The 15832-nt window shown below is 44.4% G+C and overlaps 1 protein-coding gene across 4 annotated transcripts in view; it reads right to left on the bottom strand.

Annotated features, from left to right (window-relative positions):
• SAMD8 (sterile alpha motif domain containing 8) overlaps positions 1 to 15832 on the bottom strand; it is a 477816-nt gene that overhangs the window by 222196 nt on the left and 239788 nt on the right. For all 4 annotated transcript variants that reach the window (XM_069610976.1, XM_069610977.1, XM_069610975.1 and 1 more), the window contains one exon: positions 4894 to 5477. In XM_069610976.1, coding sequence (XP_069467077.1) covers positions 4894 to 5465 — 572 coding nt within the window. In that variant the 5' untranslated portion in view covers positions 5466 to 5477. The remainder of the gene's footprint in view (positions 1 to 4893; positions 5478 to 15832) is intronic.

Here is a 15832-nt window from a genome sequence, read left to right as displayed (position 1 = left end):
CTGTTCCCTTCGGGACAAATTCGTGGCTATGGCATAATGGTCTAGTCCCGTAACTCTTTCAAGACACCACTAACGTAAGTTTTCACAGTCATGTTGGTGTTCAACAAAATGAGCAACTAAGGGAGAAGAAAGATTGCAAGTCCTGATTCTAGACTTGTGCTCAGAGATTCTCAGTTTAATAGGTCTAGAGGTTTTTCCTATATACGATTTATCACATGAACACATAATCACGTAAATCACGTTTTTAGAATTACACGTAGGGGGTACCCATCTATTGTATTGTTGAGGTAGTCACCAAGACATGCTGCTGCCAAAGTTTGGACAATGAAGAATCCTCCCCCAATCCTCTCTCTCCAGTACCTTGGCTTACACAAAAGGTATCACATCTGCGTACATTTCAAATAGCCTTTCGAGAGCCCCTTGGTAACAGGGGCCCTACAATGATTAAACTTTCGATTGTCAAGAAAAAGGAGCAATGTACACAGATTGGGACACACTTTCCGCAGAAGCAAAGGCAAAGTTAGAATAGTGGTTTATTCGGGCCTGAACCAGAAGAGCAATCTTCCCTTCTGCCCCGGATCTTTGGTTCGAATCAGATGCAAGTCTGAATGATTGTGGTGCAAGATGTAGTTCAGTTTTGACAGATAGCCAGTATGTCAATAGCCACAGCAGTAATCTCTACAGAGTTCGAGGTTGTTGGTGGATATTCTATGTTCTGCAGTTTTACAAAGAATGTCTCACAGTGCGGCAAGTCTTCTGGTGGAAGAAAAGTCAGTGGTCTGGTGTATAACACGTTGGGAGGCATAAAGGTCAAAAAGTCGATCCAACCTGGATCTAAGGTTTTCAGAGTCCTGTATGACTTTTTAGCTCAATGTCTGAGCAGAGTAATTCCCACGTACACACAACCTTGTAGCAGATATGTGCTACAGGTATTGGATGGATGCATGTGACTGGCAACTCCACAAGAGGGCTTTTCTCCATCTCTGAACTCTGGGGTCCCTTGTATATAGATCGGTTTGCAAATCATCTCAATTACCACATTCAGCGGTTTTTCAGTTAGAGACCAGATCCAGTCACAGAGGGCATGCTGCAGCGAGACCCTGCTGGCACATAAGATCGTTCTCACACAAAGGCATTCTGCTTCTAGAATGCGGGCTCCTGAGGGTTCTTGTCGGTCATTCTGGGAACCAGAGGGCAGAGAATGTACCTTGCAGTGCAGTGCAGGTCAAACTTTTTACACATCTTGACTCCAATGATGCTTGAACACATTCTTGGCAACTAGATCCTAACCCTCTGAGGGAGCAAGGCATATATTAGTTTTCAGAAATTGATTAGCAGAGTTTGCCAATTAAAATGTTCTTGATTAGCAAACATGACCATTTCATTAGCAATGTTGTACTAATATTTTTAATGTCACCAGAAGTTATTTACATCCAAATGAGCATCAATACAGCATTTTTGTATACTGCTGAAGTAAGGTATTAGTGGGAAGAAGCAGGCCTTGCAAATTCTTTAGAATTCCACTAGAAGACGCAATTTAGTTTACTACTAGACCTTAAAGAAATGCACACAACCTATAGCAATGGGTGACAAACTATGTGAATGTGCTTTCTGTAAAGTGGTGCATGCCACCACAAACCCACTTTGTTTGGCACACTGCTGTCAGCTATGCACAGTGAAACATTTGACATTTACTGAAAAAAAGTGAATGTTACATAAAAGTTCCAAACATCCCCTGCAAATGGGAGTGGGCGAGTGCATTTTGTGAGATCTGGCTGAGTGTCTGTAAAAGGTTGTTTGCAACAAATAAATAGATGGATGATAAAAAAAAGGGTCTGAAAACAGTTTAGCCAGCTCTCACCCGCAGGTGCCAATATATAATGCAATCATAAAGCAAATTAAGCTCTGCAGGCTAACTACTGTGTGTGGTATTGCAGTAGATGTGTCAATATACACTTTGGATGGAACTATTGATCATTCTTTGCGTAAACATCTAGCTTGCCTTGTGCATTCATTATGTAAGAGAAAAGAAAGTAATAGACAGAGTAGAAGGCATAGCAGGCAGATCATTGGTCAAACTAGAGGGAATATTGTAGTTTGCTGCCATCTCACTTTCAGGGAACTGGTATAAAACCTCTTGTACGTTGAACACCAGTTGCACAGATAAATGCAAGCAGCAGGTCACAGAACTAGATGTGCCAAAAGCAGTTGACCATGGGATCATGTACATTTTCAAAAGTGTTCACTCGTCAATGTGATGCAACTTGCCCAAAAAACAAAATCTAGGGGACACAGATTTAAATACACTAACCTAAACTTTAGCATAAATCATAGAGACAATGCAGTGTTTTACAGAAGCAATACTGTAGTTATGCATTATGCAACAACTTAAATTGTTAGGAATGGAATTGCATGACAGTTTTTAATAAAGTTACACATACTGGTATTTGCCAAAGAGGATACAGTTAGCTAATAAAAGTATCATCCTGATTACTTCTGGTTTTCAATTGTTTGGGAAAGAAAATAAATCTTGCCTAGCACAGCCACACAGCCCTTTGGCACTTACGAGTGAAAGAGATGATTACTATTGCACTCTCTCTCCCCATTGGCCCCTTTGAACTTGCAGTGAACAGAGAAGAGGGTGGCAAGAGCCTTGAAAGCCAAAAGGTATTCAGAGTGGGAGTCCTTTCATTGAACTGGGCAACTTAAATAGCTAACTTTGCTACACAAGTGTCAATTTAATTAGCAAACCAACAGAATTACATAGCAGATTGCTATGCGACACTGCTTATTTTATGCCTTGGTGAGCATGTGACCTGTGAGTAAGGGTGACCGGGCCCACATTCAAGTAAGACGTTTCAGGCTTTCCCAAGGCTGCATGTGGCCTCCAGTTTACCAAAGCACTTGCTGTACGGGATGAACTGGCCATAAGGCATACCGTATGTTTCATAACCTATGATGCGCTGGAGGTCTAATAGTGCCAGGCAGCCACTCCACACTGTACAAAGAATCCAGACCGCCACTTATGGACTGGCAGGATAGTTCATTTCCAGCTCTCTGCCGGGCCACACCTAACTGTCCTGAGGGTCGTGTGGAGGTGGGTTAGCCTCTGCGGACCCCATACTGAAGTAGTAAGACGTGTGTCCACCCCCATACTAAACGGAAGAGGAGCTCACCCTTACCCTATCCGCACACCACTAGCCTTAGTAATAATGCACGTTGGCGTCAGCATCTTTGCACATGATGCTGATGTGTGCACACTGTGAACCAGAGGTTATTTTGCAGCTAGATACTAAGGGCAGACTTGGTGTCTAGCCACGCTGCCCAATTCTTACAAATGCTCTGGGGCACCACGTGGTTGAAAGCGAGCGTGGGTGCCAAATGAATAAAGAGACTGGGAATACAATACATGCCAAAGGCATCCTCTATGCAACACGAGGCAAGGAAGTTGCAGAAGGTGGAGGAAAAAACATTACAAAAATAAAATAAAAAGGAATGTATATCAGACAATTCTTTACAGTTGACAAACACTCTTCTGATGCAGACATTTCACATGAATAGAGTGCACTTGCGCCAGCTCTATTCCAACACATTAACCATGCATCAGACAAAGGGGGTCATTACGAGTTTGGGTTCCTTGAATGGGGACTTACCGGGTCATTCCAACCTTGGAGGACCCGGTAAGTCCCCAATCAAAATACCCATTCCCATTGGAGCCCCCAGAGGGCTCAATGGGAATGGGGAGGGAGCTAATAACGGGCCTATTATTAGCTCCCTGGTCCTTTAGCGGCTCCCGCTAAGGGACCTTTTAATGCAGCGGTAAGGGGTTAATGGCACCGACATCCTTACCGGCGCCAATAACCCCTTACTGCTGCACTCGTAATGACCCCCCCCCAAAGTCTCTGGGGGACCCACCCCTTCTCAGGTAACAGTGAAATCACAAATCTCTCCTGATGCTTCAGGAGCTGGTGATCAGGTGGACTCCAGGAAGCTCTATATGCTGGTCCGCAGTCTTGTAGGTGAGGACCAGCCAATTCCACAACCTGCCCCCAATCCCCTCTTGACAAATGCCAATGAAGACCTGAATATCTCTGCTGAAGCTATGGCCCGCACGGAGAAGTTAAATGAGAGTCTATTGAACGATATGTTGCTGCCCTGCCAGCCCCAACAATGACTTGCAAATGTGGCCCTTTCCTGAATCAAGTGATGAGACCAGCTCATGGTTCACCTTTCAACTAGCCAGTCAGCAATTAGAAAGTAAAGGTCACTGATCTCTAGTGACCATCCTGGGATTTAGGCACCCCGGACCCAGGGAGGGAAAAGCCCAGGCGAGGGAGGGGTGGCCCTTAGTGAACCCCTTATCAATTGCTTCAATGAAAACCCTTGGAAACTTCTGAGAACGGTTAGCTTTAAAACAACATTTTAGAACATACTTCACTATTTTTTGTATTGTTGGCCGCTTGTCATGCATGCCCATCGGTAAACCTTAAAAAAAAAGCCACAGAGAATAGCCACAAGGGACAGGAAGAACATGTTAATGAATATAAAAGCTACATTTTTATGTTTTCTAGAGGAATAGCGATCTCCTATTAATCCACGGTGGATGTTTGAAACAAAGTATAATAATTACTGACTGTGGCCAAGCAGCGTCCTAGCTGATCTAAGAAGACAGTTTTCTCAGTCATAAAAGCTTTACAATGCATCATTCATAAATCTGGTGAAAACCAGCAGAGCGGCTGGAGAATAAGAAGTCTTGCTACTACATTCCGCAAGCATTCCAGAAAGTTTCCAGCACACTCAGTTTGCAATCTTTTACGAACCCCAACAAGCTACAGAAGTGCATTTAAAGTCAAAATGATTAACACGGCAGGGAGAGCTACTGTGGCCACTTACCTGTCCAGAAAGATGTCTGGCAACGGTGGATAGGTCTGCATGTCTGGCACCCGCTCATGAACAATCACCATCACAAAAGACGTGAAGCCGAATACAATGAAAACATAGATGCAACTTAGCACAGTCTTCCAGTACTCTGGGTCCAACCTCCTAGGGGGGTGTTTGTGCTTCCCATTTGTATACTGGTGCTGATCAGCAGTTGTGTCCTTCGAGTCAGAGTCCCTGGACAGCTCTCCATTGCTCAACCAGTCCGATCCCTGAAGGGTGCTACTGCTGGGGGAGATGGAGGCTGGGTGTACCTCGGTGCTGATACCCAGCTCCTCCAGGACGTCACTGTGCTGCTTCTGCAGTTTGCGAATGCACAACATAAGTCGCTTGATGTCACCCAAGACTTTGATCTCCAGGGGTGGGGAGCGTAAATCATACTCCGTAAGCGCCATCAAAGCAGTGCCATCAAGACGGTGCCGCACACAGAGTATGTCGACATAATCACAAAAGCCTTCCTCCTTCAGCCATTTGGCAACGTGCTTTGTTGTCCAGCGCCGGATGCAGAGTTGGCTGCTGCTGGCCATTGTCGTGGTTATCTGCCGAAAAAGAAAAACAAGTAGTTATTGATTCCATTGGATTATGTTAATTGGGAGAATTCAATGGCTCTTTTTGAGACACTCAAGAAAGGAGCACGCTTTCGGACTCGCAGGAAAACTCAATAGAAACCTCAATACAGAGTTTCACTAGACATTTGGAAAAAAGGAGTTTGGGTAATCAGTCACATGTAATACATTCAACTACACAACAATCAAAAATAAAAAGGAAACGCAATGGAAAAACACATTCGTTTTGAGTATATGCTTTTTTTCTTCCAGACTACAATACAAGCACGGTTTGCGGGTCAAAGTGTAACATCAGGCAGCTTGGCATCAACCTGCGTGCCATCCAACCCTACTCTCAACATGCGACCCCAGACAAGAACCAAGACCGAAGAAATATTCCAATCCTCACCAGGAAAGCCAACACATTCTGCCCCGAGCCAGACAATCTGACTTGGGGACCTCGAGGTCTATGTGCGAATCCTAAGAAGTCATCACTAAACCCCAGCCGAAAGTCTACTCCGACATGGCCAGGGGAAGGCAGCCGCTACCGGATCCTGACCCTGGGGGGTCAGATGACCCTGGGGGTGGTAAACACAAGAGAGGGGTAGTGGCGACTCCGACAGAGACACAGTATTCATCCTCTTCCGAGGATGAGGTCCCCCTAATACATAATGGCATGCCGTCAATCTATGGTTCCCTCTCCCAGAGCTACCCAAAGTACAGAACCTAAAAACTCTTACCCAGCCTAAAACTGGTACATTAGGGGTTCAGGAGGAAGATAATGTCACAGCTTCTAGTTGTTATATGTCAAGATCCTAAATCCAAGGGTAAACTACCAACTCCTTTAACAACCTCTAATAAGTTTGAACACTTTACTAACCAAATCAAGTTAACCGATTATAAAATAAAGAACATTATGGACTGCAAGTCCCATAATGCCCATAGTACTGGGACGAGGAAGAGGGACTCCGTTGATGAAAGATCATGAGCAGTCGAGTTGTTGGGAGAGAACGCACATGAGAGATCTTTAAAAGTAAAAATTGACATCTGGTGCAAGGACAAAAAGAAGCAGATGGAGTAGTGTTGGAGGCAGCAGGATGCTGTGTAGAAGAAGCGGTAGATGCTACGGAAATGTGGGCATGCAGAGACTGCGCAGCAGAAACCAGCCATGCCATGTGGGAGAGGAGCTCCCGACACGCTGTGAACTGCTTTGGTATGGGAGACGCACCACACAACACAACCAGCTGCCAGAGCGCCATTGAGGAACTGCGCACGGTGGCAGTCACAATTGAGCTGGCAGAAGCAGAGAAGGCCCCGCAGAAGCAACAGCGACTCACATCAAGGCATACCAGTGAGTTGGTCTGAAGCAGGTGAGCCAGGGGCTCTGAGTAGGAGATCTCTAGGAGAAATTAACTATTTTGAATACCGAACAAAAGATAGTCAAGCAAACTGGGTGCAACTCTCCTAACCAGGGATACTAATTAGGGGAAAGTTGTAACTCGCATTGCCAAATCAGCAGAATCGTCATACAAGGGCAAACATAGCACAATTCTCCAAAAAAGGAATGCCAATTGGGAGATAATTGTAACCCACATTGACAGTAGTCAACAAGTTGCATAGACAGGAAACAAAGGCTGCAGTGGCAAATCCCTACTTGTATGAGACACAAAGGGGGAAGAGCACTGTAACTTGTATTACCTTCAGCCAAAAGGCAAGCAAGAGATTAATTATCCTTGAGGGATACTGCTTTGGGAAGAGATGTAACACACGTCGTTGAAAGTTAAGAAACCCTTAAGAGAGGCAGTTGTTAGTTCCAAACTCTTCATGTATGATTTCGGTGAGAAGAGTATTTGGGCATAGGCATTACCACAAAGTACAATTGTAGTAGTAGGAGTTTTATCCTGGCAAGCGAGTAAACCAGGAAAGGGACCAATTGTAGTTAATCCTAGCAGCTGAGTGGACCAGGAAAGAGGCAGATTATTGAAAGTACTGTGATTGTGTTAAAAAAGGTGTGGTGAGAGAGAAAGTATTAATTCCATCCCCCTGTCTTGATGAACGGTTACATTTCATAAAGTGTTTCCTTTGAAGAAGTCATTTCAGAAAGTGATTATTGAACCATCCTGAATAAAGTGTTTGTTTTGGAAAAATACGGGTTAACTATTGCTTGGTTTGTGTGAAGAGAACGCTGGCACTGATTTATGAATTTGTGATTGGAGAGTTTTCCCAAGCAGGATATCAAGGAAAACTGACAGTTGCTTTGATTCTTGAACAATCATTTGGCAAGCAGTTTGAAAGGATATTGAATGTTAAAGACTGCATACGCTACACCGAGTGGAACTTTACTTTTGCACAAAACTTCCTTGTACTTGAATTTAGCTATTGAGACACATTTGATGCAGGGGAAGGGAACTCAACCCTGGTGACAAGGAGTCCATCTCACAATCTTTGTGTTTCAACCAGTATATTGTTTTGTGGGATTTAAGACTGCCACACTAACCTTGCATAGTTTTGTTGTATATTTGAGTGTGAGGGGCAGATGCTCATTGGACACTCGGTCATTTTCGTCAGTGTTTGTTAGGCAGGGCCCTCCTGGTTAGATTAATGAAAGTTGGGCGTTGGTCTGACCCCTTTGTGCTGAATAAAATGGGACTGTACCTTTGTGTCCGTCTCACATTTCTGACCCCTCACAGCTGTTCAGTACAGTTGAAATGCCTAAAAACACCAGCAGGGGCATATCGTGCAGAATCTCAGATTTCCTCAGGTGTTGCACTGTACACAGAGTTACATGGTCAAGTAACAGCCAGTAAGGAATAACTAGCCAATCAGGTTGCACGGAACACAGGCTGGTTCCAACGGTTGCTCTGGCTCTCCCACCATACCCATCCTCAATGTCTCATGCCACACCTTTAAATATGTAAAAGCTGTAACTTGAATGTATGCTCCATCACCCATTATCTGTCATCTGTGCCGCTGCTCAACAGCTGCCATAGAAATGGGGAAGGAGCTATTCCTAGAGCCCCACTTGCCACTTTCATGTTGGCAATTTTGTTTGTAGTTCGGGTTTTACAGAAAAAAGCATTGTACACCAAACAGACATTTCTCCACCCCGAGATATAAAAATAGGATTAGTATGGCAGGTTGCTGATGGCAGTAAATCCTTTGATGGTGGGCGTACTTTGTGTAAACAGCCCACCAAGCTACACTTGCGACTTAATTCTGCTTGCATGCCGCACAAACTGTTAGGCCGCGCCATAGGAAGGCATTGTTGCCCAAATGCGACATCACTGCAATACCCAGACTCTGGAGAGAAAGGGCACAGGCTGCTGGCTTTCACCAGGATACACCAGATGTGCTTAGTGCCCCCACAGGAAGCGGACTAAACACACACTGTACTCATGTCCAAAGCCGACTGGTGTGCTCATTGTCCTCATTCGACTGGACAGTCGATATAGATGAGCATCCGGGGATTATTTATTCACTGGAACCAAGTGTTTATGTATACCCTCCAGTCTCATTCTCCCACTATTGCACTCTCTTCTGGCCGCCTCTTGATCCTAGAAGTCCCCTTACATGGTGTTCCCTACACAGCACCTTGCTTCTCTGTGCAAATTTAAATAAGGGTCAAGTCTAACAGGCACTGCGCCTCCACAACACACCCATAACATGGGTTTGGAACAGAGAAGGTGATGTCTGAAAATTTCACAAGAGCACAATGGCACAAAGGGTCTTTCTTTAGTCATAGTATTTCGGGGATAACTTCGACCCCTCAACCTCCCTTTAAGTTTACAAATGCGGGGAGGGAGAATGTAACTTGTGCCATATACGCAGGATCACATTTCACCATTTATAAACTTAATTCTGCAGGGGATAATTCACGATGGTGTGCTCTGTATAAAAACTCTAAATATTGTTAGCTGTACCAGGCATATCGTAAACTGATTCAACACTCATCTTTTTCTCGGTGCTTCTCTATGGAAGAGTCTCGTTGTTAGTTAATGTTAAAGGATATTTGTACCGCGCACTATCACCACCGAGTGGTCCCCTGGCGCTCTGGCGGCTCTGAAAAAGGGAGATGAGGGGTGAGTTAGTGGGAATGAGCTGGAGAAGTGCAAGATAGGAGTGATGTTCTGTTGGCAGCCTCAGCCCGGTGGGTCCGTTGGCTGGATTTGTTTTTTTTTTTGTTTACGGTCGGTAGTCGTGTGCTGTTGTGAAAGTCTATGTGTGGTTTGTTTTGTTGTTGCAGTGTAGTGAAGTTTGTGCGGTTTGCTGCGTTAAGGCGTGTGGTTGTGTTTGGTTCGAGATTGAGAGGTGTAGGCAGAGAAGTGAAGTTGTTAGTGGGTTGGCTATTGATTCATGATTGCCCGCTAGGTCCAGGCTAGGCAGGAGAGTCATATCAGTCATTGAATTGCTTTTCTATCTAGATGTGGCGCATGGTAGGCTAAAGAATTCCCTCTATGTGTGCACATGCTAACATTTACAATTCTATCCAGATGCGACGCAGGCTAGGATGAGGATTCCAACTAAATGAGGCACATGCTAACATTCACAATTCCATCTAGCTGTGGCGCATGCTAGGCTAAAGCATTCCCTCTATGTGTGCACATGCTAACATTCACAATTCCATCTAGATGTGGCGCATGCTAGGCTAAAGAGTTCCCTCTATGTGTGCACATGCTAACATTCACAATTCCATCTAGATGTGGCGCATGCTAGGCTAAAGAGTTCCCTCTATGTGTGCACATGCTAACATTCACAATTCCATCTAGATGTGGCGCATGCTAGGCTAAACCATTGCCTCTATGTGTGCACATGGTAACATTCACAATTCCATCAAGATGTGGCGCATGCTAGGCTAAAGCGTTCCCTCTATGTGTGCACATGCTAACATTCACAATTCCATCTAGATGTGGCGCATGCTAGGCTAAAGAGTTCCCTCTATGTGTGCACATGCTAACATTTACAATTCCATCTAGATGTGGCACCACAGAGAGTTGCACAATCAGAAAAACGCATATCTTGAAGGAGGGGCGAGGATGCTGTGTTTTTATTGTTAAAAGTGGAAAGAGCAGGAGTGGGGCCGGCTGGTATTTCACTGCGAGTTTCCTGCAGCAATTGTCAGTACTCGGAGGGTGCATTGCCAGCAAGGGCAAACTTAGTTGGACCCAGAGAGGCTCTGCAAGATGCGGCTGCAGTTCTGAGAGACCTTGTAAGAAACAAAAGGGCCAGCTGGCAGTGTTTTCAAATGTATTTCTTAGTTTCTCATTATCAGCGTTTGTGCACAGTAACAAATGCATGGGTTCAACAACACTTACAATAAATCAGTGCCAAGCATAAAAAAAGAAACATTGCTTTAGTGTTCTCATAAGAAACAGATCATTGGTTTTAGTCGGGGCAGGACACTCGCCAAGAAGGAAGAACATTTTCATAGACAAAAGTGGTGTGTTTTCTTGGCAAAGGAAGCTATTGTGCTAACGCCACACGCTGGCCTTTTTACAGTGTTAATTTCTAATGATCACGTCAGTCCACAGAATTTGCAGTCGCCACTCTCCATTGGCGATTGATCATTCTTGCAGTAAGAGCTCAGTGCATGTTGAGAATTGGCATTCATGCCAGAGGGGGGCAAGTTACTTTTCTCTCTGGCTAAAAGCTTGCAACTTGTAAATGTACACCCTGATCACTTTCAGTATATGTTGTAGTCACAATACCAACATTACACTTTACTTACTGGGCAAAGCACACCATCAAAACACTTTACTTACTGGGCAAAGCACACCATCAAAACAAAGAAGACACGTTTAAATGTTTTTCAGAAAGGTCATCATTCCACAACGGAGAGGCTGGTACACGCTTATTGTACTCTTTCGAAATTCCTCCATCGGAAGGTGAAAGGTGACAAATGAGGTTTTCTGCTTGCTTTGCATAAAATCAAAGCACATTTTGGGAACATAAAAATAACCACCTAGGTTTATATTGGACACATATGCCTGTGATAAAATGGTTCTGTGCTTGAATCATCAAGTACATAACACAGGGCTTGATGCCAATTTCATTTTTCAAAATAAGCATCCTAGCATTAAAGGGTTAGGAACCATGAATCATATATACTCACTTTGTTAGCCTCAGTTTGAATGAGGTGGTAAAATGGTGGGCACATCTGTCATGCCAATTAAATGCGAGGCATGGTGGCAGAGGCAGCTGGAAGCACTCAAAGCCTGAAGAAGCACGTGAAGAAACCCCAAGCTGTAGGTAAGAAAGGTGGTATGCACATCTGGGGCAGATGCGCAAGTGCAAGATCCCTAGGGCAGGTAGAACTCCCAGAAGGCGCAGACAGGGTAGGGCCTGAGCGGGCAAGGCCCACCCAAAATCTGTAAATGCCCACTCACCAGCGCTGTGTGGGCATTTACAGTTGCTACTGTCACTGCAGTGGGCCCAACTACATAAGCTTCAGACCCCACTTGTTAAGACCATCCTGGCTACGTCTCCCAGAACTCCTCCCCCAAACCATCTTTACAAGCCTACCATGTTGTGGAACCAGGCGGAAACTTCGGCAATGGCCACAGAGGACATGCTAGGATGCCTGTGGGTTAGCAGGCAACATGGGCATGCCTAGTGAGCACAGGTGCAGACCACATGCACAAGTGTGGCTGAAGTGAGGCGATTGTGGATGTGCAGGGTCCACTTGAGATCGTATTTTAGAAGAGCGGAGGGTAAGGAGCGGAAGCCAGTACAAGGATACTTCGTGCCAACTGGCACAGTAAGTAGTTTAATCCAACATTGCTGTTTTTCATTTCAGGCCTACATATAAATGAAGCAGCAACCATCACTCTTTAATCCGCTGTAGGTCAAACAGTAGTATTATTACTACATGGTCTATATAGTATTTTTTTATTGCAAAACTCTGAATGCATGCACACTCTAAAGGGCACGTTTATTATTCAGCTTTTGCCAGTAATTGTTATACAAAACGTCTTTTACTATAACACACCTGTGCGCTATGCCTAGTGCACATTCATATTGTGTGGGGGAGACCCCCTTTGCCATATGTATTGCATACTTTCGCAGTTTCACGTTCTTATGCAGCTCTTTGACACGAATTGCTACCCTTGCATTCCGAAGGGGGTTCTACGTGTACCCGCCCTTCCCATGAGCTACACTGTCCAAAGTTCCTAATGCTGCTTGTCTGACGTGTTTCCTGTTTCGCAGGTGTGCAGTTTCGAACGTTACAACTCAGCTGCTGAATAGCCAGCGATTCAACAAATAAGCCTGACAGTTGGGCACTCTGCCTTATAGCTTTGTATGCGTGCATGGGAAAAGCTTTATGTATAGTGCAGCAGTCGCAATCATAGTTTATCAGCGGCACAGCTTGTTCAGAAAGTGACGTATCGTGCCCCCACCGCCAGGGTTATCTAGATTTTGGTCTACGGAGGAATGGAGAAAAAAAAACATCACAGGAAAGGAAGGTTGAAGAGGATCATAGTTAAACCATAACATATTTGTAACGGTAAGAGGGGATAGGAGGTCATTATGGAGGGGATAGGAGGCAGGGATGGAGTTTGTGATAGCGCCAGCAAAGAATATTGGAAAAAGGGCAACCTGATAATGGTCATTGGAACCAGCATATAAGCGAGGAGCGCAGATTCTATGCAGGGTGCGCTAGAGTTGTGCTACAGCATACCCTTTACGTATTAAAGTTGGATTGTCCATTAGGTCTTGCCGTAAACTGCGAGACCCCATTTGGAAAGGTCTGGGCATGCCCAGCCAGCTGCAAGAAGTGAGAGCCCAGAGTAGGCTGCATCATACCTGCATGGCCATGTGCTGGGTCCGGGTGGGATTGGAATGGAATTTACTATAAAATAAAGGATTAGATTGTGACCAAAAAGTCTCCTTGATCCCGAATTTCCACACCAATTTGTTTCCCAGTAGAGCCCCTTGGAGTAAATGCTTAGAGGGTGCATTGGCCCATAAGCAGGACTAGAGACTTCCTTTTCATTGAAGGAATTAAGAGACGAAAGAGTGTTACATAATAATGCATCGCAGGCTAGTTAAATGAAATGCAATATTTCCTTACAGGTAACACTATCAGGCCAAATGTAGCAAAGCCTTTTTTAATTTAATACTGTATGTTACAGTGTACAATTGGACTTATCACACGTACAAACTTATGAGCTGAAATTTAAAAGCAATATATTAAAATTATAATCAAATATCTGGACAATTAAAAATGGCCATTCCAAATATTTGTTCACAAACTTCTAAAAATCTATGACACTCAAGTACCAGCTAAACAGGTGCAAAATTCCTCTGTTTTGATGGAGTCCGCGTTGTGAACGAATTTCACAAAGGTGCTTTAAAACGAAATCTTCAAAACTCACACATTGTCAATACATGACATAGATCTTAAATGTTTCAGTTTACGAAATGTGCAATGTCTATTTTCACATTGAATGCCATACCATGGTCCATATACTGCGAACGTAGGGATTAAATTCATCTGTAGTTGAAAGAAGATTCACTTCAGTTTAGCAGATGGAAATTGTACCAGATACCTTTGCAGTTCAAGAAAGCTAAAGAATGGTCTAGAGAAATCAGACCATGACCTCAGCCTGGATACATGCTGTTGACTGTTTGCCGCAGTCCCACTCTGGCTTTTTGGGTAAACTCATATTTTAGTGTCAGCTAATCTTTACTCCAATCCAGTGTCCATCCAGTTTCATCAAAATAAAATTGATTATGTTCCTAAAATCCATTTTCTATTTTTGTTTATCCTGCATCAAGGCTAAACCCAATCTAACCAAGAGTGGACAATCCAGTTCTCGAACTGCTTTTATATAAAACAGCCTTCCTTTTATAGACTTACTAGCAAAAAGTACCCATTCTCCAAAGGAGTTCTGTAGACAGACATGACTCTTCAATTGTTGAAACGCAATGATCCTGTAAGTTGCTGTTCCGATTCGTTCATCGCTTTATGTGCCTTGCACTCTGAAGTAAACTGCATTGAGAATGGGCGTGTGTGGCTGGCTGACCTACCTCGGACCAGACGTTGGGGGGTGGGGGAGGTGGGAGGCCGAGAGTTGGTGTACTGCTCCATTCTGGAACTACTGTGCTCCCTCCCCACCTGTTGCCTCACCCTGGCATGGGGCAGTTAATTGCAGTGCAAATGTCTCAGAAACCGTGCATTCTAGGGTTGAGGACCAGTCCTTCTATGACCACATTGATTTTTTTTGCCGATTTCAGGCAACCGTCTCATGTGTGAAGGGGCTGAAATCCAGAGAAAGGTGTGGGGTGTTCAAATGTCTAGCCAGTCATGTCCAGAGGGTCCAAACGGGTTACTATTCACCATTTGGTGCAAATCAGTGACAGTATGGAATTGTATAAGCAACTACGCTTCACCACAAATCCACACATTTTCACTTTCATAATATAGATATAATGCCTTACTAGTTTAGTGGGTCACTGAGAGCCGCAACTAGACTCAAGTAAAAACCTGCTTACTGGTCTAGTGACAGTGGTGTATTCTTCAGAGGAAAACCACAGAGTATGAAAGGACTATAGCATTATGTACCCATATAATATGAGATTAGAGCCTGAGCTCCCCATACAAGCTTTGTTGAGCGGCCCGGGGAAAGCCTACTCTACTTCATGCCACAGAGGGGTACTATCAGCAACTTAAGGTGAAATAGTGGTACACAGTCCACTAAGTTAGCATCTCAAAACTACGAAGTAGGAATTCTTATGGTGCTAAACTACCAAGTATGGGGTATTGGCGTAGCTGCTACATGCAACACAAAGGTAATATAGTGGCTACAGGTTAGCGATCTGAATCTGTATGTTTGATGCTAAACTTACAGTTGTCAAAAGATGCAGACGTGCAATGGACATTCAAGTATAAATGAGGTGCACAACAAAGACGCCCGTGGGATTTACATACACAACCTTGCTTAAGTGCGAGCATAGGGAGGTAAACCCCAGTTTGCATTTAGTGAACTGAGATTTTTTTCCTTTACTTTAAGGGGGGGCAAATGGGGCTTCCTCCAATTCACCCAACGCCTGACCTTGATGGGGCGCAAAGTGATAGACTTCGCACCACTTTTCAACGGAAGTGGCAGTTCCTCAATGTTGACGCTGCCATTTACCAATCAAAGGCTAGGCTAGGATTTGAACCCTGTTGGCCACATCGTTTGGAGACTTCTGTAGAATAGGGTGCCGTAGGAGGGCCAAGGACTCCAAAACAGAGCCTAAAATTGTATGATTTGGACACTTGGTCCAAGCCTTTCCCCGACATGTGTTTAGTGTCATATGTGGCATTGCTTGGCTTTACTACACAAAGTACTTTAGCCCTTAAACGGTGG

This window comes from Ambystoma mexicanum, chromosome 8 (assembly GCF_040938575.1).
Source record: "Ambystoma mexicanum isolate Mex_15411 chromosome 8, UKY_AmexF1_1, whole genome shotgun sequence".
Classification (NCBI taxonomy): Eukaryota; Metazoa; Chordata; class Amphibia; order Caudata; family Ambystomatidae; genus Ambystoma; species Ambystoma mexicanum.
Note: the sequence above shows the minus strand (reverse complement) of the source record. Positions and strands in the feature narration are given on the sequence as shown.